General features: G+C 38.7%; 1 protein-coding gene across 4 annotated transcripts; it reads right to left on the bottom strand.

Moving 5' to 3' along the window:
- Positions 1 to 157: 157 nt before the first annotated feature.
- On the bottom strand, positions 158 to 26,856 carry LOC123875496. Of its 4 annotated transcripts, none has more exons than XM_045921344.1 (24): positions 22,848 to 26,856; positions 20,812 to 22,724; positions 19,410 to 19,623; positions 18,551 to 18,889; positions 18,109 to 18,245; positions 17,296 to 17,433; positions 16,792 to 16,885; positions 16,020 to 16,115; positions 15,205 to 15,342; positions 14,568 to 14,708; positions 14,159 to 14,278; positions 12,590 to 12,616; positions 11,435 to 11,823; positions 10,356 to 10,708; positions 10,028 to 10,214; positions 9,030 to 9,200; positions 8,412 to 8,583; positions 7,741 to 7,862; positions 6,951 to 7,168; positions 5,385 to 6,826; positions 4,245 to 4,588; positions 1,593 to 3,260; positions 997 to 1,118; positions 158 to 752 (listed from the first exon to the last, which is right to left on the bottom strand). In XM_045921344.1, the coding sequence occupies exons 1-24, from the start codon at positions 26,661 to 26,663 to the stop codon at positions 694 to 696; spliced, it is 12,420 nt and encodes a 4,139-aa protein (XP_045777300.1). In that variant the 5' UTR covers positions 26,664 to 26,856; the 3' UTR covers positions 158 to 693. The 4 variants fall into 4 exon arrangements, with proteins under 4 accessions (XP_045777300.1, XP_045777302.1, XP_045777298.1 ...); XM_045921346.1 differs by having other exon boundaries at positions 20,812 to 22,475; XM_045921342.1 differs by having other exon boundaries at positions 20,812 to 26,856.
- Between the last annotated feature and the right edge of the window lie 833 nt (positions 26,857 to 27,689).

Here is a 27,689-nt window from a genome sequence, read left to right as displayed (position 1 = left end):
TTTGGAATGGAGTTAATATCCTGGATTAGCATATAGGCTACTTTTTATCCCGGAAAATCAAAGAGTTCCCACGGGATTCCGAAAAACCTAAACCACGCAGACGTAGTCGCGGGCATCAGCTAGTTTTTAATAATTATAAGTTTAGCAAAACTTCCGTCCGGAAGACGCGATATTGCGTGACAGCGAATAGTGTGTTGTATTTAAATATGCAAAGCTCGGAAAAACAAAGAATTCCCACGGCATTTTTAAATCTATATTCGCGCCGACCATTCGGGTTCGTGCGATGTCAGGCCAGGGCCACACAATTCACTATATCAAGAATCATTTGTCGAACCGTACCATAAACTAAACTAAATTGATAGATCTAAACCTAGTACAATCAACAAGGAACATTATGAAGTCCGGCCATGGTAGTTTACAAAAATTAAAGCCGAATTTGCCACATTTGCTAATTCCTACAAAATCGGCTTACTCTCGCCGTCATTCGAGTAGTCATGCTTCTACAGCAGTCGTCAGTGTGCGTTTGTTAACACCACCTCACCGTCAAAATACCAAAATAACCGACAAAAATCGGTCTACGACAAAAATCGGTCTCCGACAAAAACCGGCCGTCTGTGTTAGCTCTAAATAATCAATACAATCACAATCGTAATCAAGCACATTTATAATATTATCTTGGAGGAAAACAACAAATTATTCCAATTCGATGATGTCGTCCAAATCGTCGATGTTGAAGTCTGCGAGAGTCAGTTCTGAAAAGAAAAATGATTTTCATTACACTTTTAATATAGAACCACTGAAATGGACATACATACAAGTACGCTGAAAGAGGTGTGGGCGTATAAAATGACAGCTCTTTTGGCCGGGAATTGAAATTGACAGTTTTGTGTTGTTAATTTTTGTCACTTTTGTGTCACTAACATCTAAATTAAACCATAAGCCTATGTGAATAAGTCTACTTTTACAATAACTCTGTCAGAAGTGAATTGTACTCACTATTGCCGTCGGGTTTCTTCTTTTTGTAGGGAAGGATGTCCTGCCAGGGCGAAGGTCGTTTAGTGACTTCAGCCTTCGGAGTTAACGGCGCCGTGGCTTTTTTCGTGTTAGTCGATGATTTCCTGTTACATCAGGGAATTTTGCTTTATTTATATGAACTATGACATGAAAATGCTTAGAAAATAAAAATAGAATTGAAAGTTCCAAAAATAGAAACCATACTATTAATATTATAAATGCGAAAGTGTGTCCGTTTGCTAGCTTTTCACTGCTCATCCGTTTCACCGATTTTGAAAAAAATTGAGATAGATTGCTTGCATCCCGGGGACCAATATGGGTTATTTTTTGTCCCGGAAAATCAAAGAGTTCTCATGGGATTTTTAAAAAACCTAAATCCATGTGGATAAAGTCTAGGATTATTTATTTGCTTTAGAGCTAGCTTGCATACTGGCAAGGATATAGGCTATTTATTATCCCTAAAAATCAAAGAGTTCCCAAGGGATTGTTAAAAAAAACCCTGAATCCACGCGGACGACATCGCGGGCATCAGCTAGTATAGCATAAAAATAATTTAATACACCTAAATTAATACATACGTTGGTGGAATGAAAGATGTCGATGGCTTATTCTTAGCGTTGCTAACGAGCGTGCCGGTTTTGCTTATTGAAATATCCTTCGAAGTTCCCGACAGTTTGATGGTACTTGGCTTTTTAGTGGGCGCGGGCCTAGGAGGTGGCTGTGCGGGCGGGAAACCCTCAGTCAGATCTATTACTTTATTGGGACCTGCCTTGTTACTATCAGCTTTGACTCCCTTGAAACTATCATTTTTAACAGCCTTGTAAATATCACTTTTAACTCCCTTGTAATTATCACTTTTAACACCCTTGCTGTGCTGTCTAGACTCCATTGATTTTAAAAGAGCTTCCGCTTTCTTAACGGCCATGTCGCTTGACGTTTTGACCACATTCTTTTCTCTTTCAAGAGATTTAGTCATAGTGGAAGGTTGCGGGGTTGGACGAAACTGCGGTTCGCTCTTATTCATCCCTTTGTATGTCTCCTGGTATTGGTCCGCGGGTATGTGGACAACGTTTTTGAGTACGGAGAGCACGTCTGGCGATTCACACCTCAAGTTATCGTTAGTATACGATATACGTGGCGTTTCAGCAACGTTATCGTTAGTGTACGATGTACGCGGCCTTTCAGCTGGTTCCGGCGCATTCGTTATCTGTATTTTTTCGGCGGCATTTATTTGCGATCTAGACTTAAGCATCGACGGTGTTCTAGTGTAGCTTGCACCTACTTTAGTCATCGGAGAATCCTCGACTCTAATATATTCGTCTGGCGCACTCGAGTGTTTCACGGATGCGCCCGTGAGAATCATACTAGGTGGTTTGTCAGTTTTCCTTAAAATTTCTATCTTCCCAGCCTTATTTATTCGTATAATATCACCGGGCTTACATTTAGATCTCGTCTGTTGGAGAATGGGAGACTGGACACTGTCGGAAATAATTTCTTCAGGGACAATAGTTTCGGGCACTGAGATGCCCATTCGCGCTGTAGAAATACCTTGGGATGGCATATAGTAAGTCTGTGATGGTCCGCTTCTAGCATAATCTGGAGCAGGCATGAGCATAACTTTCTTTTTATTTTCGAGTATTGCGTTCAGTCTACTCTGCGTCACCGGCGTGGTTTTTTGACTGAACATTGGAGCTTCGCTGGATATGACAGAAGGAGTGGAATGAGGTAGTTTGGTCGTAGACTTGACTGCTTTTCGTGTAATGGTTTTAACAGGGGGTGCGGGCGGGGCGTCCTCTTCGTCGCTGTCCAAACAGATCGTCGCACTTCCTGATGCACGGAACGGTATTCCGACCGGACGTACATCTGGAGTAGTATTACTGGGAACGGTCGGCGGCGGCGGCGGCAGAGGAATCGGGTTAACAACGGGCTGTTTCTGAACTATTTGCACAACTTTAGGCTGAGCCACTTGCACTTTTTCGGCACCACTCAAAACTGAGTTCAGTAAAAGAGGTTGAGATTTGCGTTTATTAGGCGGGGCGCGAGAGTAGTCCGCAGTTGTTTGAGAGTGGCCCGCAGTTGTTTGAGTGTGACCCGTAGTTGTTTGAGTGTGGCCCGCAGTTGTTTGCGAGTGGCCCACAATGGTTTCGGAGTGGCCCACGATGACGTCGTCGTCGTCATCGGGCAGTATGCACTCGTCTTGCGACGGGAACCTCGAGCGCATTGACGCTGGCCCTGGGCCTTGGAACCTGCGGCAAGACGTACAACTTTACTAATAACGCTAAACTCAAAATGGAATAGTTAAACTATATCAAAACTACCCACCCCTACATTGTGGTTAATTTTGTTATACAAAAATTGACAGGTTTAAATCTAATGCTATCCTCTTCGGCAGGGAGCATTATGAAAGAGATAGAAATAGAGTTAGAGCTGTCATTTTAGATTAGTTACTAAAGAGAGTGTGTACAACAGAGTTAATCACATTATCAAAGCAAGTATGATAGCATTTCAAACAAATGTATGCATTTTTGCAACTACCGAGAATGCTTTGTATGAACTTTGTAACCAACCTAATTATGCTCCAAGGCTTTTACACAAATTATAAAACATAAATTATGACGTAGTTTGTTACAGTAATTATTGTAACTCGCTGAAATGGCAGAGAGCTTTACAGTGTAAAAAATAAACAATACTAATATTATAAATGCGAAAGTATGTCTGTCTGTCTGCTAGCTTTTCATGACCCATCTGCTTAACCGATTTTAACGAAAGGTGGTTTTGCTAAATTTGGTAGTCAGCTTGCATTCCAGGGAAGGACATAGGCTACTTTTTATCTGGGAATATCAGAGTTCCCACGGGATTTTTGATTAAACCAAATCCACGCAGACGAAGTCGCGGGCATCATCTAGTGTTTTATAAAACCTAAATCTAATTTTAAATGTTCGTACAATGTTATTTTAAATATTTGGAAGCAGTTAAAAGCACATTTAGCACAGAGATAACCAATAGAAAAAAAAATTGGTTGTCTGTAAAGTCGGTTTACTGACGATAGTTGAACGTGACAACAAAGGCCGATTGTGCTTCTTTGTCGCTCGTTCCGCGCTCTCGCTTGCACTTCAAGCCTTACATGGAACGCCTCAGAGCGAGGTAACGCCGCATGAGTCATGTTTTTTTCGTGCGTGCAGCCGGCTCTATCGAATTATAAGACGTTGTCACGTCAAAAAAATACTAACATTTCCACTGGTACAACTTCTGGGGCAGAAACGCTTTGAGGAGCAGATCTTCGTTTAGCCACAGGAACGCTTGCGCTGGTAGACGGTATTTCAATGACATCGTCGAGAACTGTTACTGGAGAAGATTTGGGCGTCTCTATTTTTCTCACTCCCATCATTCTATTTTTGGGGCCTGGTTTCTTTTTAATCTCATTCTGTGGTGCTGCCTCTGAGATATCTACTACTGGTTTCTTGTCTACAGATGCTTTATTAGTTATTTCGTTAGAACTTGTGCTTAGTTGCACGGTTTCGCCGTCTTTTTTATTGGCGTTGTGCAATTTCTTGAGCAAGTCTCTGCCTAATACCTGTTGAAAATAAACATATATAAGTACTATGTTTAATTTAAAAAACAATTTTATAATCACAAGAGCAGATCTTCCCAGTATTGTTATTCTAACTATTAGTATCTATTAGATTATGAATCTTTTTCTGTGTTAAGAGGATCATCTAGTTGTAAATTTTCATACAAAAAGCGATAACGTTTTACTCTCCTTAAATATAGTCAAATTTTCTTAATTTTTAGAAATGTTGTAGATATAATGAAGAATAGTTCTTCATACTCGTACGTTTTGTTTTTAAAGAAATATAGCTTATGTTACTGGCTGATATTGTAGCAAGAGCTTTTGAGCACGACGTTGTCGCGTCGCGCAGCGCAGGTAAATGCGTTTGGATTGGACCTTAAGAGGGGTCTCTCCGTCACTCGCTCCATATAAACGTTCGTCTCTCATTGGAATACTAACCAATCATACTCAATGGAATTTTGTAGAAACGTTCCGGGAACTACTATGGTGTGTGGCCTGTGGTTTTCCAGATTTTTGTTATATTATTCGGTTTCAAAGTTACGCGATCTTAAAAATTCACATACAAATCTTTGAGCCCCTGTAATTTTAAAACTACATATTTTTAGAAAAACCGAAAACACCACAGGCACAGATATTAGTTTCTAGAATATGTCTGCAAAATTTCATGGACTTTGGTTGCATAATATTCAAATGAAATTGGAACTACGTTTGTATGGAGCGAGTGACCGAGAGACTCCTCTTAAAGTTTTCACACAGTGTATTTAATAAGCACTTAAATAAAGTCAGCGTATCAACATACCTGCACAGCAATATCGTATATTGGTCCACTCATGATTTCCTTGTTAGTCGCCTCTAGTTCATTCAAAGCTTTCAGCGTGCTGTATTGAGCTGCTAAAATAGCTGCATCTTCATCCAACATTGGATTCCCACTCAAGTATGTGTGCGCTACTATTTTGATGAAGTTCTTATTTGTTAACAGAGATTTATGTAGAGGAATCGACGGACCGTCGTCTTTCTTATTATTTGGTGGCTTCTCACGTTTGATATTCTCTGGTTTGATATTAGCTAGCCGTATTATATCTGGTACTTTGTCAGGCACAGTTTCTATAGGTTCGTCATCATCACTGAGTAGAATGCTTTCACTAGCACCGGCTGGTTCTTTTTCAACGTTTAGCGGCTGTTTTTCGATTACTTTTTCGACTATTTGGATTTGTTTTTCCATTTCTTTTTCAACATCTACAATCTCGTTTTTCTTTTTGCTGGTCTTCTTGGCTTTGTCCTTTTCCTTCTTTACGTGAACTCGTTTGTCGAGCGTTTGCGTTAGATATGTCTCATCTGGATCGGGTATAGTTATAGGCATTGTTACAGGTGTAGGTAAATCGCACGTGATCGTCTCGTTGGTATTTGAATCCAAGGGCAAACTATGTTCGTTTGATTTTCTAGTGGTCGGTATATTAGCTATCGTCATTTTCTTCATTATCTGTTTACCTGGTACGTATTCCTCATCAGATTGTCTTCGTTGTCGTTTTTTCCTTCTGTCTGGATACTCGCCGCCTGAATCTTGACTATCTATGGTACCTTCAAAGTATATGCTGTTATCAACTGGGGTTCCAACTATGGTTTCCGTTGAAGCTGTTTCTCCAATGACAGTTTGTTCTTGATTCAAATTCGGGTCTTGTCCTGGCCTCCGCCGTTTTCTTCCCGAATAATCCGTTTCTAAGTCCTGTCCATCGTTTTGATCTACACAGTATATACTGTTATAATCTGCTGGTGTCCCGACTATTGTTTCCGCTGAATCTGTCGGAGCTACGTTCGCGTCGGTCGGTGGCACGGGATTGCCGCTACCCTCTTGTATTAAAACTTGAGCGATGCTCGCCGTCATAGGGTCAATATTTTTCAACCTTCCTCTATTTGGATTTGCTACAGTTTTTCGTACATTCTTTATCAAGTCGGCGATTTCTTGCGGCCCATTAGTCGTGTGGAAGTTGTGTTGAATTAAAATGTCCATAATTTTTTTGATCATCGACTCTTCTATGTCTGGATTCGGGTAAGGCTCCTCTTGCGAACTCGTGGAAGCTTGAGGCGCGTTCTTGTTGGCAGCTGGTTTTCTTCCTCTTTTTTTAGGTTTATTATCAGAGGCACCAGCTGCGGCTTGGTTGGCATCCTGTTGGATGTTTTCTACTTTTGGTGTGATCAGATTGAATTGTTTCTTTGGAAGATTCATTGCAATACTCTGAATATCTGTAAAGGGAGAAAATAAAACAAATCTTACTATACAGATATCGATACGTATAGCTCTGGGTATATTTGCTACGACTCTGTAAGGGTTAGTACTGTCTACTCTTGGAGCAGATTGTGTACGTACGTTTAGTGGCGTGTTCCTCTTGGAACTGGCTCCATACGGCGGCGCGCTCGTCTTCAGGCAGGCCAGTCTCACTCGATCCACGCAGGAGGGAGTCGTGCTCGTGAACTGCATACAATAGCGGTCCGGCGGGCGTCTCGCTACTGGCTACTCGCAGAAGCGCCTCGTCTCTTACCCCTGCCGCTAAACCAGCTGATACTCCTGCCCCATCCTCGTCCAGTCTGTTAAATTCAAATGTTCGTATTTACAAGGCAATTCGCTGTCAACATTGACATCAACAACTTAGCCAGTCTGAGCTTTGTTTATAAGTATAGTACATATATCTAAATATAAAACGTCACTACATCTGTATGTCAATGTCGCTCCCTACTGTCATCGATACACGCAGTCGTGGTCAGTCATGTTCTAGCGTCTATTACCTAACCTAGTGATATATCAGTCCAAATAATAAATAAGTCATGCCATCGATCAGTACGGGTTTTATTATATTATTCTAGGAACAAGCCCTACTAGAATAGTACAAGCTTGTGCCACTGTTATCATGTTTTAGAGATGCAAGTTTTTTGATAGGAGACGTTGTAAACAAACGTGTATAATATAATAAGGTGCTACAACGGCGACCACGCACCCGGAAGCGCAGCGTTTGAAGGCCCCCACTGGTGGACAGAGGCCATCATATGAGTCGCACGGAGCCGCTGAATTCAGGCAGCGAAAGACTGTATCGTGTGGAAGTCCCTGCAAGAGACCTATGTCCAGCAGTGGACGTCTAACGCTCAATGATGATGAAACAAACCTGTACAGCTCCGTAAGTTCGGACATGTTGTAATGTCGGTCTATCTGCTGCTCGTCCACAACGCGGCACGCCACCGCTTGCTTCGTCACTGAGCGCTCGTAGATCTTCTGCTCCATGGTGCCCTAGTAACAAATTCATATTGCCAGACCTACAGAAATTTCTAGAATTGTATATCAGAAGAAAAGTTGTGGGACTTCGTCTGTGTTGGCGTTTGCTGGCGCGCGTGCTCTGCCTTTTGGGATGTGTGTGTGTTTTTTTTTTATTAAAAGTGGCCGGGTTTTGTGTTTTCCTAGTGTTTTTGGTGGTGGAACTGACTGGGAAGTGCTCTAAAGGAGTGCCGAGCGTGTGTCGGCGAGCGCCGGCACAATAACTAACGGCACTAATTTGTGAGAATAGTCGATACTTTAATTAAAATCTTAAACTGGACCTTTTCAAGTAAAGATTTTTATATAAACCTGTGAGGGTGATACTGCCACTGTCGGAATCAGAATGCCATAAGCCTACGTTGTCGTATTAGTTTACAAATTGCGAAAAACCAAATTAAATTTGACTTTCGCGGGCAGGCCGGTCGCTTCGCTCTTAAGCAAAGACGATAACGGTTTGACAAAGAAAAATGCTCTGAGCTACCCTCAGCAGAGGTTCGTAGACCTTTAGGCTCCTGACAAACTCACCATGGCCACAAGTCGGTATATGTAGCAGTCTTTCTTCTGGCCGAATCTGTACACTCGGAATATACTCTGAATATCATGAGCGGGGTTCCACGACGTATCCAGAATGATAACGCGATTCGCTGCAGTCATGTTTAGACCCAGGCAACCCGCACGGGTCGAAATGAGGAATAATCTGTGAAAAGGAATAGATTTTTTAAATAAATAAATAAGTAATCTTTTAATTCAGACCATCTTATAATATTCAAAACAGTCCATATACAAATTTAGTGTGTTAGTAACAATAATCCATAGGTACTAATATTATAAATGCGAAAATGTGTTTGTCTGCCTGTCTGTCTCCAACCTTTTCACGGCCCAACAGTTTAACCGATTCTGACGAAATTTGGTACAGGTTTAGCTTAAATGCCGGGAACGGGGACACAAGGCTACTAATTATCTCGGAAAATCAAAATTCCCACGGGATTTCTAAAAAAAAAAAGTTATTTATACTTTAAGAAAATGAGCAAAACTTTATGTGGAGATCTCATTTATGACCAAAATGCAACTTTATAGATCATGCTATTTTCTTTTGGAAACTGCTGTGCAGTTTGTCAAGATATGTATAGAAAAATATGTTACTTGGTGCCAGTGTTGCTCTCCGCGTTGTACTCTCGACACCACTTCTGGCGCACCTCGGCCGGCACGGAGCCGTCGAGGCGGTAGTACTCGCGCCCCAGCGACCAGTTGTTGATGCGCCGCAGGAAGTACTCCAGCGCGTCCATCGTGTACAGAGACGTCGAGAAAATCAGCCTACAAAAAAAAGCTCTGATTAACGGCCGAAATTGTAATCTGTAATCTGTCGATAAGTTACTTAGCAGTGGTATCATTGGACTTCTCTGTGGTGGCGTTTGCTGGCGCACGTGCGGTGTTTTTTTTTTTGGAGTGTTTTTGTGAGAAGTGGCCGGTTTTTGTGTTCTGCTGGTGTTTATTGGTGGTGGAACTGACTGGGAAGCGCTCTAAAGGGGCGCCGCGTGTATGTCGGCAGGCGCCGGCACAGACGAAGTCCATACTTATACATATAGTTTCCCTAACTTATAAATAACTACAAACTTGACATTGGCTAATCAGTGTAAAGCCAGACGAAAGAGAAAAAAAAAATGGTATAATTTTTCAAGATATTCTATTTTTGTCTATTTCCCAAAAAATTGGGGTCCCAAGGTGCTTGAATGGCGACCTCGCACCAGAAAGTGCAGCATTGGAAAAATCTCCGCAGACGACATCAAACGAGTTGCAGGGAACTACAGACCTTATCCAGCAGATGATGTCTATCGGTTGATCATGATCCATACTAATACTACAAATGCGAAAGTGTGTCTGTCTGTCTGTTACATTTTCACAGCACAACCACTGAACCGATTTTAATGAAATTTGGTACAGTAAGTGCAGTGTGGGACGACCTAAAATTCATTGGACCGTTGACCTGAAGAAGGTGGCGGGGAGCGGGTGGATGAGGAAGGTGGAGGACCTTGTTTGGTGGCGCTCTCTTGGAAAGGCCTATGTCCAGCAGTGGACGCATACAGGCTGATGGAATGGAAATGTTACTTGTTATAATGTTCTATCAGATATTCAATGCTCACACTTTGTCACCGAGAGCGATACACTCGTCCAGCAGTCGGAAGATGACCAGGAACTTGTTGGAGCTGTGCAGCGCGTCGAGCACCTCGCTGTCGGCCAAGTAGGGCAGCCACGACGTCTCCATCATGCTGGGCTTTGTGTCCTCCGACGCGCCGAGGTCTTCCGCCACTAAGTCATCCTCATTCTCCACTGGAAATGCGAATTATAATGAACTGGCGATCAAAATGGTGTAATGGCATGAAATAAAATGGTATGACATTCTTTTTGTACAGCTTTTTTTTATTCATTTCCTCGCAAATAGGAGAAAAGTACTATACTAAAAAAACGAACCTTTTATTTTCTGTTGTTTTTCTTCATCTCGATTCTTTACGAAAAAGTTATGTAGAACTCGAGGGTGAGTCCAAATTTTCTGCAGAACATGAAAGTCCTTGAGCACGCTCTGTTTAGTTTCTTTGGCGTAGTTGTTCAAATAATGCGTATACAGTTGCCTCTGACTTTTGGTTAGTGATACGAACACTGTGTATTCGTATTTCTTTGGCAGATACGGGTAGAGGACGGACGCCTCTTGCCTTTGAAGGCATCCTTCTAGAACTTTGTGGAGGATGTGTGTCCGAGCTTTCATGAGCTTGATGTCTTCTTCTATGGAGTCCCTGTGTTGTCCGTTCATTATCGGATTTTCGAACCTGAGTAATTAAGAATCATTTGAGAGATTATACATTTTACTCGTTCATGTTAAGATAGATTTTGGGGCGAGTGAGAGACTCAAACAATTTTATGTGTGTGTCCGAGATAGAAGTATATGTACTGAATTTTTAGTTTTTTGATGATTGTCAAGACCTGAGATCTTACAAATAGTAACAATTTTTGCAAGTAGTTTTCTCAGTAGGGTTTCAATCAAAGAGTTTTTTGAAAAACCACGTCGAACGAAGCCGCGGGCATCATCAGTTTATTTCATAAAACATAGTATTACAGTAACACAAAGAGATTGGAGCCTTCTTTTAGGAGTAGGAGAACTATTCCAGTATCATGAGACTCCACTGTTTCCATCATCTATTATAATAATATTCTATAAAAACTAATTTTCTTTCTTTCTTTCTTCTAATATCATCTAATGTATAAATATTATAAAGAGGTAAAGTTTGTAAGTTTGTTTGTAGGAAGTAATCTCTGGAACTACTGAACCGATTTTGAAAAATTTACACCAGTACAAAGCTATATTATTCCTGAGTAACAAAGGCTATATTTTAGTTTCAAAAAATTAGAGATCCTTACGAAAATTGTAAAAGCTACCCGTGCGAAGCGGGGCGGGTCGCTAGTATATTATAAATGATTTAATGATGATTTATTTAAAATGATATGATAATGATAATAAAAACTAATATATTACATAAAAAATTTGTTTAACTTACCGATTAGAATACTCTGAATAGCTGCCAAGCAAATTAGGCTTGACGAAGTTAACCATGCAATAGTACTCTCGAAGATTATTCTGCATCGGAGTTCCCGTCAGCACAATTCTCCTCCTCGTTTTAACCCTGCTCATGGCTACAGCAAGAACCGAACAATCGTTCTTCAGTAAATGTCCTTCATCACATATTATTATGTCTGGTCCGGGGTCGAGTAGCGCCGTTCGGATCTTGTTCACAATAGTAACTCTCACGCAGTCCAAAACAGGGTCTATGGTGGACAGACTTCTGAATAGTTCGTAGCCGATGATGAATATGCCTCCCCCGCTGTACCAGTCTTCGAGCTGGTACGCTCGTTCGTATGTCTTCTTGAGTTTTGATAGTTCGAATACCTATAAGATAGTTTATTCGTGAATAAAGAGTGTATAGCAACTATATGTGCGATTGAAAAATCAGCCCTAAATTGTATTACCAAAAAGCTCATATTTGCAAATGAATGATATTACTAAAAGCATGCTAAATGAGGCTACAGACAAATCTAGCAGATTTTTGTTGTTTGTTGTGGTTTCTGGATTCTGTTCCAAACACGAAGCAATAAATCTGCGATGTTGGTTAAGAGGGCTGTCTCCGTCACTCGTTTCCACTCGTTTCATACAATCGTAGTTCCAGTTTCATTTGAATATTAAGCAACCAAAGTCCATGAAATTTTGCAGACTATTTCTAGAAACTAATATCTATGTCTGTGGTTTTCCAGATTTCTGTTAAAATATTCGGTTTCATAGTTACGCGGTCTTAAAATTTTCATACAAATCTTTGAGCCCCTGTAATTTTAAAACTACATATTTTTAGAAAAATCTAAAACACCACAGACACAGATATTAGTTTCTAGAATATGTCTGCAAATTTTCATGAACTTTGGTTGCTTAATATTCAAATGAAATTGGAACTACGATTGTATGAAACGAGTGGAAACGAGTGACGGAGAGAGCCCTGTTAAGGAGTTGCAGTTGCATGTCGCAAGCTGAATTCCGCTAGATTTATGTGTGAAGCATTCCGAGTAAGCATTTCAAATTTTAGACTTTTAGACAAAGACTTTTTAAAGCATACATAACAATGGCAACAATGAAAAAATAAATACTAAGATATTCAGACGTATACCTGCAGTTTCCTTTTGAATTTGCGGTTCTTGAAAAAGCAAAGTTGGAAAAAAACAATACATATGAATAACGGTAATTTTATTTTACAGAATTATATGTTAATCTATATAATAATACAAATGTTAAAAAAATACGAGTAATTTTGGTAGCAAGTTTTCCAACTAAATCTCATCTCGGACAATCAATTGTAGTTGATCGATTTTACGAAGAATAATAATTACTATGCGAAGCTATGTTATGATTCCAACAGTAGCAGTAAAGAAGATGATCGGCTAAAGTTCTTTTTCTTATTACGTGGATTTGCCCATGTGCATGTGATACACGCTGCTAGCCAGTGGCCCACGCAAGACACCGCCGCCGCGGTGTCGTGCGTGTGGCCAGCAAGCTCGTGCGATTGTGTGTGCACTGTGCCAATGCGCGTGACATGTGCGACAGTAAAATCAACACATACCGTCGACGACCTCCTTGGCACAGTGGTAAGCGCTGTGGTCTTATTAGTCTAAGGTCCCGGGTTCGATTCCCGGTAGGGGTTAAGAATTTTAAAATTTCTGGTCTGATCTGGTGTGAGGCTTTGGCCGTGGCTAGTTACCACGTTACCGGCAAAGCCGTGCCGCCAAGCGATTTAGCATTCCGGTATGATGCCGTATCGAAACAAACCCATACCGGGTTTAATAAAAACGACCATATCCCTTCTAGGTTAGACCGCTTCCATCTTAGACTGCATCATCACTTATCACCAGGTGAGATAGCAGCCAAGGGCTAAATTCTGTCTGAATTTAAAAAAAAACTGGCCGTAGATGAAGGCGCACGCGCATACGAATGGCACGGACGCGGGTTGCGTACGCACAGCCAATTCGCTTTCCGCGTGCGTGCTTACCTCGTAATAGGAGTAATATGTATGTGAAATGAAAAGATGCGGGCGAAAATCCGCATGACAGGAAAATGTCCCTATCATGAATATGAATATCTGGCTTGCAGTTCAAGTACAGCATGTCAGAATAAAAAGTCTAAGGCGTAACGCGAACCTGCAGAGTGGTGTGGAGCCAAGACGCAGCGTTTTTTGATAACAACCCAAAGTAAGCTTTATCAACTTTGGCACAGTGGTGGAGAACTTTTGTCGCACTCATATTTTGTTTTTACTAAATCAATTTCAACTGTAGGTCAAAATAATTTATTTTTATTTAATGCTATTTAATGCTAGCTGATCCACGCGGACTGAACTTGTGTTGCAGTGCTGTGCGACCAGAATTGCACTTTATTACATCGTAACAAGAGTTCCTATTTTTTAAACGTCTTTGCGGAGTGAGCCTTCTGTGCCGGTAAGATATTCTGCGGTTGTGCTTCGGCTCCACTCCACTCCGTATGTGACGAACCTAAAAATCTAAAGATAGATCCACAGCTGTGAATGCGCACGAACCGTGGATGCTTCATGTAATGTACGCCGTAATTCGTACAACACGCACGAAAACCGCTCGCAAACCACTCCTGGACACGTTCACATTGTTCTTTTGATGCGCGTTGTGTGCACGGTTCGTGCGCGTGCGCAGATATGGATCGGCCTTAATATTACCTTGATCTGGCTAGTGACGGGTCCAATCCATTTGTGAATCTCGTCCACCCAGTTGAGAACCGTGGACAGTGGGCAGCACACCAACACTCGCTGCATGCCCACTTGTGGATGCGTTAGTACCTGTTAACCCAAAACATATATTAGTCAAGACATCCACAACAAAACAAAGGTCAACAGACAGACAAAGTTTCCACTATTTAAAGGAATAATCATTGAATTGGAATATAATATGAAATTTCCAAATAAAACTCTAAAAAAAAGGGACCCAACTTAAAAAGCACTGAGAAGTATTAAATTAAAAGTGAGCCGCTCTGCACTTGCGAGATGCTCTCGAAACGCGCTCCACACATCACCGCCAAAGACTACACCCTCGGGTGACGATGGACGTAGGGCGTGACGTCATACGCACCGTGTGCAGCAAGGCCAGCACTTGCAGCGTCTTCCCGAGCCCCATGCAGTGCGCGAGGATGCAGCCGCCGCCCGCGTGGCCGCTCTGCACTTGTGACACGCTCTCGAAACAAGCGTCCCACATAAATTTCACGCCTTCATACTGCGGAACAAGTCATTTCCTTTTCAATACATTTGCTCTACAAAGCTCTTATATTAAGTAGAATTTTTTTTAAGATTAAGATTTGATTGTAATTAATAAAGCGGCATAGTCACTCAATGACTAAGCTTTTTAATAAAGAGTTTAAAAACAAAGCTCTCATGTTACAGCTGTCAGAACTTTGACCAAAAAGGGGTTTGATAATAAGGCTAGGTTCACATGATAGATGATAAAATGATGATCGCATCTCGTCGCAGTCGTACTCGAGACATAGCTCATCGTAGATTACCACCACGTTCACAATCACTCTGATGAATTATTGTGGATGGACTGTTGACTAGGGAGAGATGACTTAATATGGATAGATGAATGACTAAGTACGAATAGATGAATGACTAAGTACGGATAGATGAATGACTAAGTACGGATAGATGAATTACTAAGTGCAGATAGATGAATGACTAAGTACGGATAGATGTATGTGTCCGTTGAGAGTTACCTGATGCGCTTTCATGACCTTGGTGAAGAACGGGTGGACGGTGACGACGGGCCGCATCTCATCGAAGTCGTACTCGAGACATAGCTCATCGTTGATTACCACCACGTTCACTCCCTCTTCGCAACCGAGTATCTCCCTCTGAAACAAGTGTCACAGCGTACAGTATTACCACTTTTATAAGTTCCATTGGCCAAATTAAAACGGAAAGCGAAACTTAAAGCTGACTAAAACCGAATTGTACACCAATGATATACAGATTTTCTTCTTATTTTGTTTAATGGCTTTTAGTAGTGCCACAATACAAAGCTTATTGCTTGACGTTAAGATTTTAAACAAGAACAGTGATTCATACTATCTCGTTCATAACTCGCGCGTACAAAACATAGCGCTCTATGATTGGCTAAGACATTTTCGCGGCATTCAAAATTAGATTAAGAAAGAGAACTAAGAAAGATGTAAGGAAGATGTACTTGCGCAGAAATAAGATCGGCAAAACTTATTAAATTTAGATTGACCTTACACCACCAAAGTAAAAATGAAGCCTTATAAAATAATTACTAAATAAGTACCTAGAGGTGCGTAAGATTGGTATAATAGTGTTTTAAAAAAGGGATGTGATTTGCGTAAATATATACATACATTATTGAGTAATTAGGTGTTTCAGTTTTTTTATAATTTTCATACCAGTTCTTTCTCTCTATTGAATTGATTCTTGTTTGAATTGAATTGAATTCTATTGAACCATCAATCAACTCATAATTTTTGACGTCTTTTTGTGCAAAAGATAGTAAGATAAAAGATGTAGATTTACTTACAAGCTGTGTCTGGCGCATATTCAACCTCTGTTTCCTTTCAAACTCTTCCATATTAGCCACTACGGTGCTGTGTGACAGTGCTTTCTTGTTTATCACCTGTGCAAAAATGAAAACTTGCTATAGGGATTGTTATTGTAGCTGTGATAGCCTAGTGGTTAGAACGTCCGCCTCCTAATCAGAGGTCGGGGGTTCGGTCCCGGGCACGCACCACTAACTTTTCAGTTATGTGCGTTTTAAGCAATTAAATATCACTTGCTTTAACGGTGAAGGAAAACATCGTGAAGAAACCTGCATGCCTGAGAGTTCTCCATGTTCTTAAAGGTGTGTGAAGTCTGCCAATCCGCATTGGGCCTACGTGGCAGACTATGGCCTAAACCCTTCTCGTTCTGAGAGGAGACCCATACTCAGTAGTGGGGCGGAAAATGGGTTGATCATAGGGATTATTTTCAGTTAAATGACATATATTATTTTAGGGCCGAATTTTCAATCGTCGAATAGTGTTTAACTGAACAAAAAAATTGACAATTTGAGAGTTTTTGTGTTGGAAGACTGTCTAAATGTCATATGTTTTCATCAGTTCAAGTTTATTCAGCAATAATAATATGTATTTTTATAATAATTCATGTAGTCTTCATAAACTTCGCTTTCGGCGCAGTAAACCCCTTTACCAAATTTCGGGTTCTATGGCGTCTTTGACTGTATTTTTCCCCTCAAACTTCAAAAAAAGCTTATTTGATAATGAAATGTATTAAAGTTTTTTTATTAAAAGTACCTTTCTTATGTTACGACGCCCTTTCCCGTATGTCTGATAGGACTTCTTGCCAGTGTGGGTCGAGTCGTCGCCTAGTAGCTCTCTTGTTAGTATCCTGCAAACAATATAAAGAACTTTTAGATATAATCACAGGAAAATCAAGCTGTCTTAAAATAGGAGACTAAACATGAGAGCAAAGGGAAATAACAGCTACTGCGTGGCCGCTAAATGGCCGCGAGCCAGTATCTACAGATCGCGGTGTTTTAGGGTTCCGTTTCTACAAAGGAAAAAAGGAACCCTTATAGGATCACTTTGCTGTCTGCCTGTCTGTCTGTCAAGAAAACCTATAGGGTTTATAACCTAAAAAAGGACGTCAAATTACGTAGGACATAAAATTATTTCATACAAGCTCCCATAATAAGCAAGCGTTTTGACGTTTGATAAAAAGTCGCTGATTCGACTGGTACTCATCATCCCTATTGTAGTCAGTTTTGTGGACTGAATAAAAAAAAACTAATCACTTACTTCATCTGCTTGCGTCGTTCCATCAGCTTCTTGAGCGAGCGGCGGCGAGGCGGCCGGCCGCGCAGTCTGATGGTCGGCCCGTCGTTTCGCTTCTCGATGAACTCGCTGACGATCTTGGCACGTTTCGCGTCATCCACGCTGCAGATATTGAGCCAATTAACCACCTGCTCTTACACTGAGATCTATAGGACTAACTTTGACTTTGCTCAGACCTAAAGCCACTGTTGAAACGAGACAGCGTTATATCGCTGACATAAATCGGTCTCGTTTTATTTGTAACTAGCTGACGCCCGCGACTTCTTCCGCATGGATTTAGGTTTTTCTAAATCCCGTAGGTACTCTTTGATTTTTCGGGATAAAAAGTAGCCTATGTTTTAATCCAGGGTGTGGGTGTTTCCACTCCAAATTTCATCCAAATCCGTTCAGCCGTTTTTGCGTGTTTGAGTAACAAACATCCACACTTACACATTTATAATATTAGTAGGACTAGTCTGAGCAGTCATAGTATGCTATATAAATAAATCTCTTAGACCTCGTTCGCACGAAAGCTTTTTTCCATACTTAATGTACTACTAATTACTAACTAAACCTTTTTGTACCTGCATTTTAAGTTTTCTTTTTTGAAACCTGTCATTTGGTTCTATGATGCAATAAAGTATATACATACTAGCGCGTTTTAATTAAACAAATGATATTAAAAAATTAAAAACAATTTTCTTTGATTTTCTCTTCGTAAACCAAACATAGGCACAAACTATAGCTTAAACACTCCACCATATTAATTAAAATTATCATCTAGTCCACAAACCATACCTTGGACACTCCTGTTTCTTTTCCAGCCGTTTGAGAAGTTTCTCTTTGGTCGTGAACCATTGCTTCTCTTCTTCGGACGAGGAGTCGTCATCTTTGTCTTTGTGTTCCCGGGATGTATTAGTTTTGGGACTAGTTTTCTGAAAGATCAGAATATTCTTGTTATTATGATATCTTCAATTACTTTTATACATGGCATAATATTGTATGTCAAATCTTTGGAAAGAGCAACCGCCGAGTTTCTAGCTGGTTTTTCTCGGTAGGAAAGGCATTCCGAACCAGTGGTAGGTGCTCTTGACGATTCAATAGTACTTGTACAATTGTAGTATTGAATAAAAATATTTTGGATTTGAATACATTTGTCCCAGCAGAATTTTGGCCACACCGTGACCGATCTCAATCAAAAATAAAAGAATTAGTGTTTAAAAATAACAAGTAAACTTACCGGAGCAGTTTTCGGAGCTGCCTTTATCGAAACATCTTTTATATCCAGAACCTCTTGCTTAAGGTCAAGGTCGACAGGCGCATGCAACAGCGCTAACTCTTTGGTCATCATCTTGTCAGCAGTCAGCATTAAGTTTTTCGGTTGCACCTTATCCTCTTCGGCTTTTGATTTCGCCGGACGCCCTGGCTTTTTGGGGCTAGTTTCATTCAAATCATCCTGATTTTTAGGTGAATTTTCAGACTTTTTATCCTCTTTGTCATGTTTTTCCGGATCACTGTCATTATCATCGTTCATGAGGAAATCTTTTGCTAAGCAATTCTCGGCGCTTGGCGGCGGTGTCTGCAATTGTGAAATAGGCACATAAATATGGTATTTTATTACTTTTCAAACACCTGCAATATGTTAAAATTAAGATTTAGAAGTCAGTGTAAACTGTAAAGGTACATTTTAAATATTTTTACACAAATCATGGTAGTTTTTAAAAAACATCAATTGAAAAAATTCCCAAAAAAAATAATATATAAATACATATTTATGAAAATGCAAGGACCTGCAGCGTAAAGAGCCAACTTGTTGTTGAACAAAAACCTCTAAACCTCAGTTACTCCTCTTAAAATTACCACCACAGACAGACAGTTCATATTTACATATTACAAAAATGATAACATTTTCAGAATTTATATAATGAAACTTATTTGATAACAAAGAAGATAGATTTATTTTAACTTTATTTTTTTTTATATCTGCAAAGAATTAACATGATGTCATATAACTTGGCAACTGAAAGAACTGATAAACCAACACAAACATATGTACTACACTATACCCTTCCATAGTCAGGTAAAAGTAAACCACTTACAGCTGGGGGAGGAATGTCCTCAGCATTTTCCCCCTCGTCTTCAGAAGGTGAGAGCTCATCGCACTGTTCAGTTTTAATGTCCGTTAACAATTCATTCGGTGCTTCTGAAGATTTTGCTTTATTAGGTTCTGTGGAAGCACTTTTACTCTCCTTTACTTTTAGAGAGCCTTTTTCTTTTGACTGAATACGATGTAGCGATTGTAAATTGATCAGTCTGTAAAAAATTAATTTATTATACCATGTATCCAATGTATTGTTGTTTAGATTGATCATGCTCATGCCTTGCAATAAGAACCCATGCATTACAATCACACTAATATTATAAAGGCGAAAGTTTGTATGTGTATGTGTATGTGTGTGTGTGTGTGTGTGTGTGTGCGTGTGCGCGTGCGCGTGTGCGTGTGTGTGTGTGTATGTTTGTTACTTCTTCACGGAAAAACTACTGGACGGATTTGGCTGAAATTTGGAATGGAGATACATAATATCCTGGATAAACACTTAGGCTACTTTTTATCCCGGAAAATCAAACAGTTCCCACGGGATTTCAAAAAACCTAAATCCACGCGGCGAAGTCGCGGGCATCGGCAAGTAACAACATATGTCAACAGTTAAGGAATTAGGTTAGATCTGTTTGGCTAGGCAAATAAATAAAGTCAATAAATATTATGTTCTCAAGTTAGTACAGTTAGATAGTAGACATTAAAAGTTCCTTTCAACCTGGGACTGGTGAGGATGTGTGTGGAACCACAAAATAATACAGTATCACTTTCTTTAGACAGCTTAGCTCATTGAATATACTTCTATCAGAGATACAAGTGTAAATTAAAAATTTATAACACCCCCGACAAGTGAAGGTTACAGTAACTAGAAAAGAGCTGATAACTTTCAAACGGCTGAACCGATTTTCTTGAATTATAGCTAAGAACACTCTCGATCAAGCCACCTTTCAAACAAAAAAAACTAAATTAAAATCGGTTCATTAGTTTAGGAGCTACGATGCCACAGACAGATACACAGGTACACACGTCAAACTTATAACACCCCTCTTTTTGGGTCGGGGGTTAAAAATGAATTAAGAGAGATTATGCACTCATCCCATCCGAGTCCGTGAAAAAAATATTTCTTCATCATCCATGACAATATTTCGGCTATGGCTCGGATTCAAATCAGATGTATCCATCCACTGAGTAGCTTGGATCAGAGATCAGATTAGTGCGTAACTCATAAGCAATATCTGAGTTTGGCCCGAGTTTTTTCACGTACTCAGATTGGATAACTGCGTAGTCGCTCTTAAGCTTTGAAAATTGAAGTGATCCTATTAGTTTTTTTACACGATGTAAATGTGTATGTATGTATATGTATGCCTCATACATTCCTGTTAGAATGTCAGCATTAAACTTACTTGTCTACTTCGGAATCATCTTTAGCTTGCTCGGAAAGATCTTGATATTTTAAATATGTTTCCACAAATGACTCCGGCAGCTTGTGTAACTTTATTTGAGCATACTGGTAAATTTTACCATCTTTAGTGTCAATGGGGTAGCAATTCCAACCATGACGATCAATGTATGGAGGAGAATCTAATGTTTTTTCTGCAGGAGTTGCTATTGCTTTCGACTTTGGCTTTCTTTTTGAAAGTGGTTTTGGTTTTTCCATCAAGTTCTCAAACATTGAAATGTTTGGCTCACATTCCAAAAGTTCCACTGGCTCCTCTCTGTCAATCAAAGGTGAATTTGACCTATCATCTACATCAGCAAATTGACTGTATTCATCATTATATTGATTTTGTTCTTCCTCATAGGCTACAGTTGTTTCACTTTCTTCATTTACAACATCTTTATCTGCATTTAGCACAGTTTCATCCTGTTGTGCACTATTTTCATTTACTTGTTCAGTTGAATCTACATCATTGCATTGAATTTCATTTTCTGGGACTTTATTGTCACTTGATTGTTTTTTTGGAGGTTTGTCTTTAACTTTTTCTTTTAAAACACTCAGTGTATCTTCCAATTCTGACTCTGAAGATTCATTTTGTCTTTCAACCTGTCTTATTTTCTCTCTCATTTTTCTAGTTAAAATAGCTAAATCACTTCTCGATGCTAAATTCTCTTTGACTGGTGGAGAATTCACAGTTTTGGTAATTTTTTTAGGTCTACCCCTACCACGTTTCTCTGGTTTCTTTTTCTTATTAGTATCTTCATCTGAACTACTTTCCATTAATCTATCCTTAGCAGTTTCAACATTTTGAGGTACCAACAAGTTTAGACTATCAGCAAAATTTTCAGTTTCATCATCAGAATCGGGTTCATATTGTCTTCGAATTCGTGAAGTACTTTGTGTGAAAATTTCGTCGTTTGTAGTTTCGTAGCTATCTAAAGACATAATCATTTTATTGGTACTCACAAAGGCTTCAAAGGCATTTTCATCATAACTATTACTATTTTGCCTTTCAATAGGTTCTTTAGAAGATGTACAAGCATCAGCATTTTCTTGCTTAGTAAATGCTACTATTGGCATAAAAGTAGTTTCCTCTTCATCTAGTGGCTCCTTTTTTACATTTGCTTCTACAATACTTTCCAATAGTTCCTCTGTGGGCTCTATTTTGATGTTTACTATACCATTGGGAGGCAAATCTGAACCTCGGGAAGGTTCTTCATTGACGATATTATTTATAGGATTATTTATAGGCTCTACAAAAGATCGCAATTCTTGCATCTGGACTTGTGATACCCAGTTATTATCGTCCTCTTCAACATTGTTATCATAGCTTGCTTCACAGTTATCAGAATAATCACTGTGTTCCTCATCATCTACATAATTTGATTCTATTTGATTGTCTTCACTGTATTCTTCTGTGGGACCATTTAAAAACACATCTTCTGATACAGTGTTTACGTTATTAATAGTAAAATTTAATGAATCTATGTCTATCTGCGAAATGTTACTTTCTTCATCACGGGCATGGTGTTCATTGAAGGCTTTTTTCATAGCATGCAAACAAAGTGATTTGAGAGAACTTGGTTCAAAGCATTGATTCTGATTTGTTAAAGTTGGTATGAAATTAATGTCACTTTCATCATGTTCATAGTGTTCATAAAAGGCTTTTTTCATAGCATCATAACAAAGGTATTTAAGAGAACTTGGTTCAAAGTACTGATTCTGATTTGTTAAAGTTGGTAAGAAATGAATGTCACTTTCTTCATCATGTTCATAGGGTTCATAAAAGGCTTTTTTCATAGCATGCAAACAAAGTGATTTGAGAGAACTTGGTTCAAAGCATTGATTCTGATTTGTTAAAGTTGGTATGAAATTAATGTCACTTTCATCATGTTCATAGTGTACATAAAAGGCTTTTTTCATAGCATCATAACAAAGGTATTTAAGAGAACTTGGTTCAAAGTACTGAATCTCATTTGTTACAGTTGGTTTGACATGAATGTTACTTTCTTCATCATGTTCATAGTGTTCAGTGAAGGTTTTTTTCATAACATCAAAACAAAGTGATTTAAGATAACTTGGTTCAAACTTATCAAAGGAGCACTGATTCTGATTTAGTATAGACTGTATGTAATCTACACACATGGCTGTATCTATAAAAACTTTATCTTCATGAATATTAATTTTGCACATTGTTTTGCAAAATATGTCTTTGACTTCATTAAAAACTATGCTTTTCAATGAATCTGGTTCCAAAAATCTTTTATTTTCTACAGTTAAATTTGAAGTTTCAATTATTTCTTGGCAATCTTGTATAATTTTCAAACAAAGTGAAAATAACGGCTTTGCTGTCTCAAAATAACTATATTCAGGGTTTGGTGTACAAGCATCTACATTCTCTATGTCATAAATACTGTTGTTTGTCTTGGACTGATTTGATAATTTTTTTTTTACTTCACTCTCACTGAAATCAGGCACATGAATAAGTTCCATTACTTTTTTGTAACAAAGAGTTTTAAGATGGTTAATTTTCACTGACTGCTGATTTATATTTGGTATACATATACCATTTTTGTTCAATTCATTTAAATATGTCGCATCTTGTGTATCATCTTTACATGTGTTTACTAATATGTTGGAATCGAATTTTGATTTAATGTTTTCAGTTAAGCAACATATCTTATTAATAACAAGATCTTCAGCATGCATCCTTTTCTGTATTACTTCAATACACAGTGATGACAGTGAATTAGGACCTGTACTATTCAAAGGCTTTGTATCACTCAGAATTTGTAAGTTGTTTTCAGTAACAGCATCTTCAGTTGTTAACTCTTGATTACTAGAAATAGAACTTTCAGAAGAATCACAGGTTTTATCAAAAAAATAACAACAAGTATAATTTTTCTTCATGGTAAGCCACTCAGGTCTCACAAGCTGTGCACATGTTACAATTGCCTTTTGACGATTATACATCGTAAAAAAATCACTTACCATTTCTAATGTAATGTATGTATCAGGTGGTTTTTTATTTCGGCTGTCCTGGGCTAAAAAAGACTGAGTAGGCTTTACTTTTTTGACCATAATAGAGTCATTGATCCAAACTGTATGTCTAGACTTTATTTTTAACTCTTCTTTGGGTTTTGGTTCCTCACTGGGTTTTTTTGCTATCTTGATAGACAACTCTTTATTGAGAAAGACAGTCTTGGGATTAAATGCTGCTTTTTCTGCCTTTTTCTTTACCACTGGTTCTTCAACAATTTCACAATCACTATCACTATTTGTGGCTTTAGGGGTTGATTCAATAACTTTTTGTTCTTCTCTGTGTTGAATTAAATTGTTTTCTTTTAAAAACTCCTCATATTGTTTTGCTAGATCTTCCTCCATTTGAACCAAGTTATGTTTAGCAAGTCTAAATAACAAAAATGATTTTTTTACACAATAATCCATTTTAAATGTATCCGTCACATATGTGGTATTAATTTTCTTTTCTATAAAATCTTCAGACTTTTGAGTCATTAGTTGTCCTAATTCTGCAGTTGTTTTTACAATACCTGACAAGAATTCACATGCTTTTTCTGATTGGTTTGCAGTCAGACCAACTTGATTTTTCATAGGCACTTCATGAATGCTGGTTGTCTGAACTGAAACAGCTTTAGTTTTAATTGTATCCGTTTGTGCACACATTTCTGCAGTTTTTTTTGCTTCATTTGGATCTAATACTGGTATTTGAAGAGGAGTTTTTGTATTGTCAATAGATTTTGCTTTTTTGATTTTGATGTCTGATCCTTGAGATATTTTTAAGAGAAAGTCTTTAAACTCTTTTGTTGAGCCCCATGCTTTTGGAGTATCATCACTAGTTTTGATAATTGATGTTTCTAATAAATCCTCTAAATCACCACCACTGTCTGTTGCAGAGGGTATAGCAGTGACAACATCTAGATTATTCACCTTACTTGCATCACCCTTTTTGGCTCTTTTTCTTGGACTCCCTGATTCCGATTTCCTATGTTTTCTGCCTTTTTGTTTAGAAGATTCTCCTAGTAAATCATCCATGTCAACTTCCTCATCAACATCAATATCCATATCACTATCAGACATGTCTGATAATAGTGCTCGTTTGCCTCCTGGAATATATTCATCATCAGAATGATATCTACCCCCCTTTCGTCTTCGTGGTTCATCATCAGACAATTCAATATTAGCGTAAGGATCCTCATCCGACCCTTCATCATAGTGCAAGTTCTTTTTTGCTTTACGGCGTACAGGTCTTTTTGATGAATCTCCAGTTTCCGTTTCACTATGGTCACTTAATTGTGGGGCATCCTGGTTTTCATTTTTGACAATACTGTCTATGTTATACTCAAAATCTGACATGATAGGCTTTTTTGAGTTCCGTTTATTTGTCGACTCTTTGCGTCCACTTTCTTGGAATTCCTGAACAGTTACATCATCATTAATATTGTTGTTTTCAATATTTTCAGTATTATTCTTATTTACTTCTGAATCACTAATGCATCCTTTTGAATTGTGTAAGCCTAGATCATCAGGATCCTCATTAACTCTGTTGTCTGTAGTAGTAACGATATTATTGTCATCCTCTGACATTTTAATTTGTGTGGAATTATTAGAGTCCACTTTTTTACGTCTGCCACGTTTTTTTGGAGTTTTTTGAGCATCAACATTGTCTTTTGATTCATTCAGTTGGTTTGTTTCATTTAATAGGTCATTTTCAGTGCCTGAATTAATATCAGGTGTGTCAGATTTATCAAGTTTAGCTATTTTATTACTAAATGCTACTAAAGGCATATCTTCCATCTCATCATCTGTTAGATCATTTGGCACAAGCAATTGATTTCTGCTTTCTTGCTGTTCATCCAAAATTGATGTATCTTGGGATCTGTTCTTTTTAGTTTTTCTACGCTTTTTTTGTTTTTTTACTACATTGTCACTCGACATTGCAGCTTCTTCTACAGGCAATGTGAAATTTAAATCCGGTTCAGGCTCAATTTCGACCTCATTAGAAAATTCTATTAATTCTGATGGTATTTTTTTCTTTCTTCTTCCACGTTTAGTAGTCTTGATTTCAGTGTTTTCCACAAACTCTTCACTAATATTACTTATATTGTTAACATTATCTGTTAAGCCATTTCTGTCTTCATTTGTTGTGGGAGTAGGAACTTCATGTTTTGGTCTAGCTGGTCGACCTCTCTTTTTTGGTATCTTTTGTTGAGCAGGTAGCGTTGGTTGGGCAGGCATCGCTTGTTGGACAGGTTTCTTGTTTCTAATATAACGCCCACGCCCACGCCCACGCCCACGTCCACGCCCACGTTTAGACTTTTTTATGAATTCAAATGAGGGATGATTCTCATTAGGTGTTTCCGGTAAGGCCTGCTCTCCATTTAACATACTGTTATTAAAGTCAAGCTCCAAGCCTTGGGATGTTACATTGTTTTTGTTTTCATTGTCAGTTATTGCTAAATATTCGTAAGATTCTCTAGTTTCACTTACTTGACAACTGCTAGATTCCAAGTCATTGTCTGTTTTCCTTTCTCGCTTTGTCGGTGTAGTTTCCTGGACATTTTGGTCTGTTGTTGATGTTACTTGGTTTGAAGTCTCTTCTACAGCAAGTGAACTTACATCGTCGATGGGCATGCCATGTAGAATCTCGCTTATGTCCCGGTTGGGAGGTGGAGGTGACACGATATCGGCGAGCGTAATGTACTCATCTTCTTCATACATAGATACCGCTTGAAATTGTTCAAATGCGTCCTCTGTCGTGCAGAGATTGTCAGAATCTACTTCAATTGCTTCAGACATTGTTGTAAAGAGCACATGGATCGTACAGGCACATAATTATACGTACCTGGATAAATTTAACCTTCTTCACGAATTAAAACCGAACCCATCTAATTATTTTTGTAAAAAGCTTGATACTAATTATTAATTTGTTGATTTCTAACTCTGCTAGCAAGTTAGCATCGCCCACAGACAAATATAATTTGATAGTTCACCGACGGCCAACCAGAAAAAAAAGATAGAAACCACAGACTAGTATAGAAACCTTTAGAAACAAACAATATTGAAATTGTAGAGGGACTTCGTCTGTGGTGGCGTTTGCTGGCGCGCGTCTTGTGACTTTTTGGAGTGTTTTTTTGTTAGAAGTGGCCGGTTTTTGAGTTCTGCTGGTGTTTATTGGTGGTGGAACTGACTGGGCAGCGCTGAAGGGGCGCCGCGTGTATGTCGGCGGGCGCCGGCACAGACGAAGTCCATACATATAGTTTCCCTTTGTATGCTTGTAAATAACTACAAACTTGACATTGGCTAATCAGTGTAAAGCCAGACGAGAGAAAAAAAAAATTCTAGAGCTAGGCTAGCCATTAGCGCATCAATTCACATTATTTTAAATTGTATAAAACAGTTTCCTTTTCTACGATATCGATTTTCAAAGTCCGATAGTAACTAACTAACTAGGTAGTTACTTAAATCATTTCAAAATAATTTTTAAAATCATCGATTATTTAAATTATAAATATGCCTTGGATAACAATTGTATAAATAATATAAAAATAATGATAGCTTTAAGTATATATATTTTGTACTTTATTAATTACCTATGATCATAATATGATATGAGTGTCTTTTAACATTCCGGGAAAAAATATTAAAATGAATAGTTAAGTAGAAATCAAACGTAAAATAGAAGGAATAACATTTCACAAATAAGTACCTAGTTACCTATATCTCTATGCCTATGCTTGAGCGAAAGGGACTCTAATTAACTAGCTACCACTGAACAGGAGACGCAAGTTGCTGGTTATCTGTAGGTTTACGTGTACATCAGAT

The sequence above is a fragment of the Maniola jurtina genome, chromosome 20, assembly GCF_905333055.1.
Source record: "Maniola jurtina chromosome 20, ilManJurt1.1, whole genome shotgun sequence".
Taxonomy (NCBI): Eukaryota; Metazoa; Arthropoda; class Insecta; order Lepidoptera; family Nymphalidae; genus Maniola; species Maniola jurtina.
Note: the sequence above shows the minus strand (reverse complement) of the source record. Positions and strands in the feature narration are given on the sequence as shown.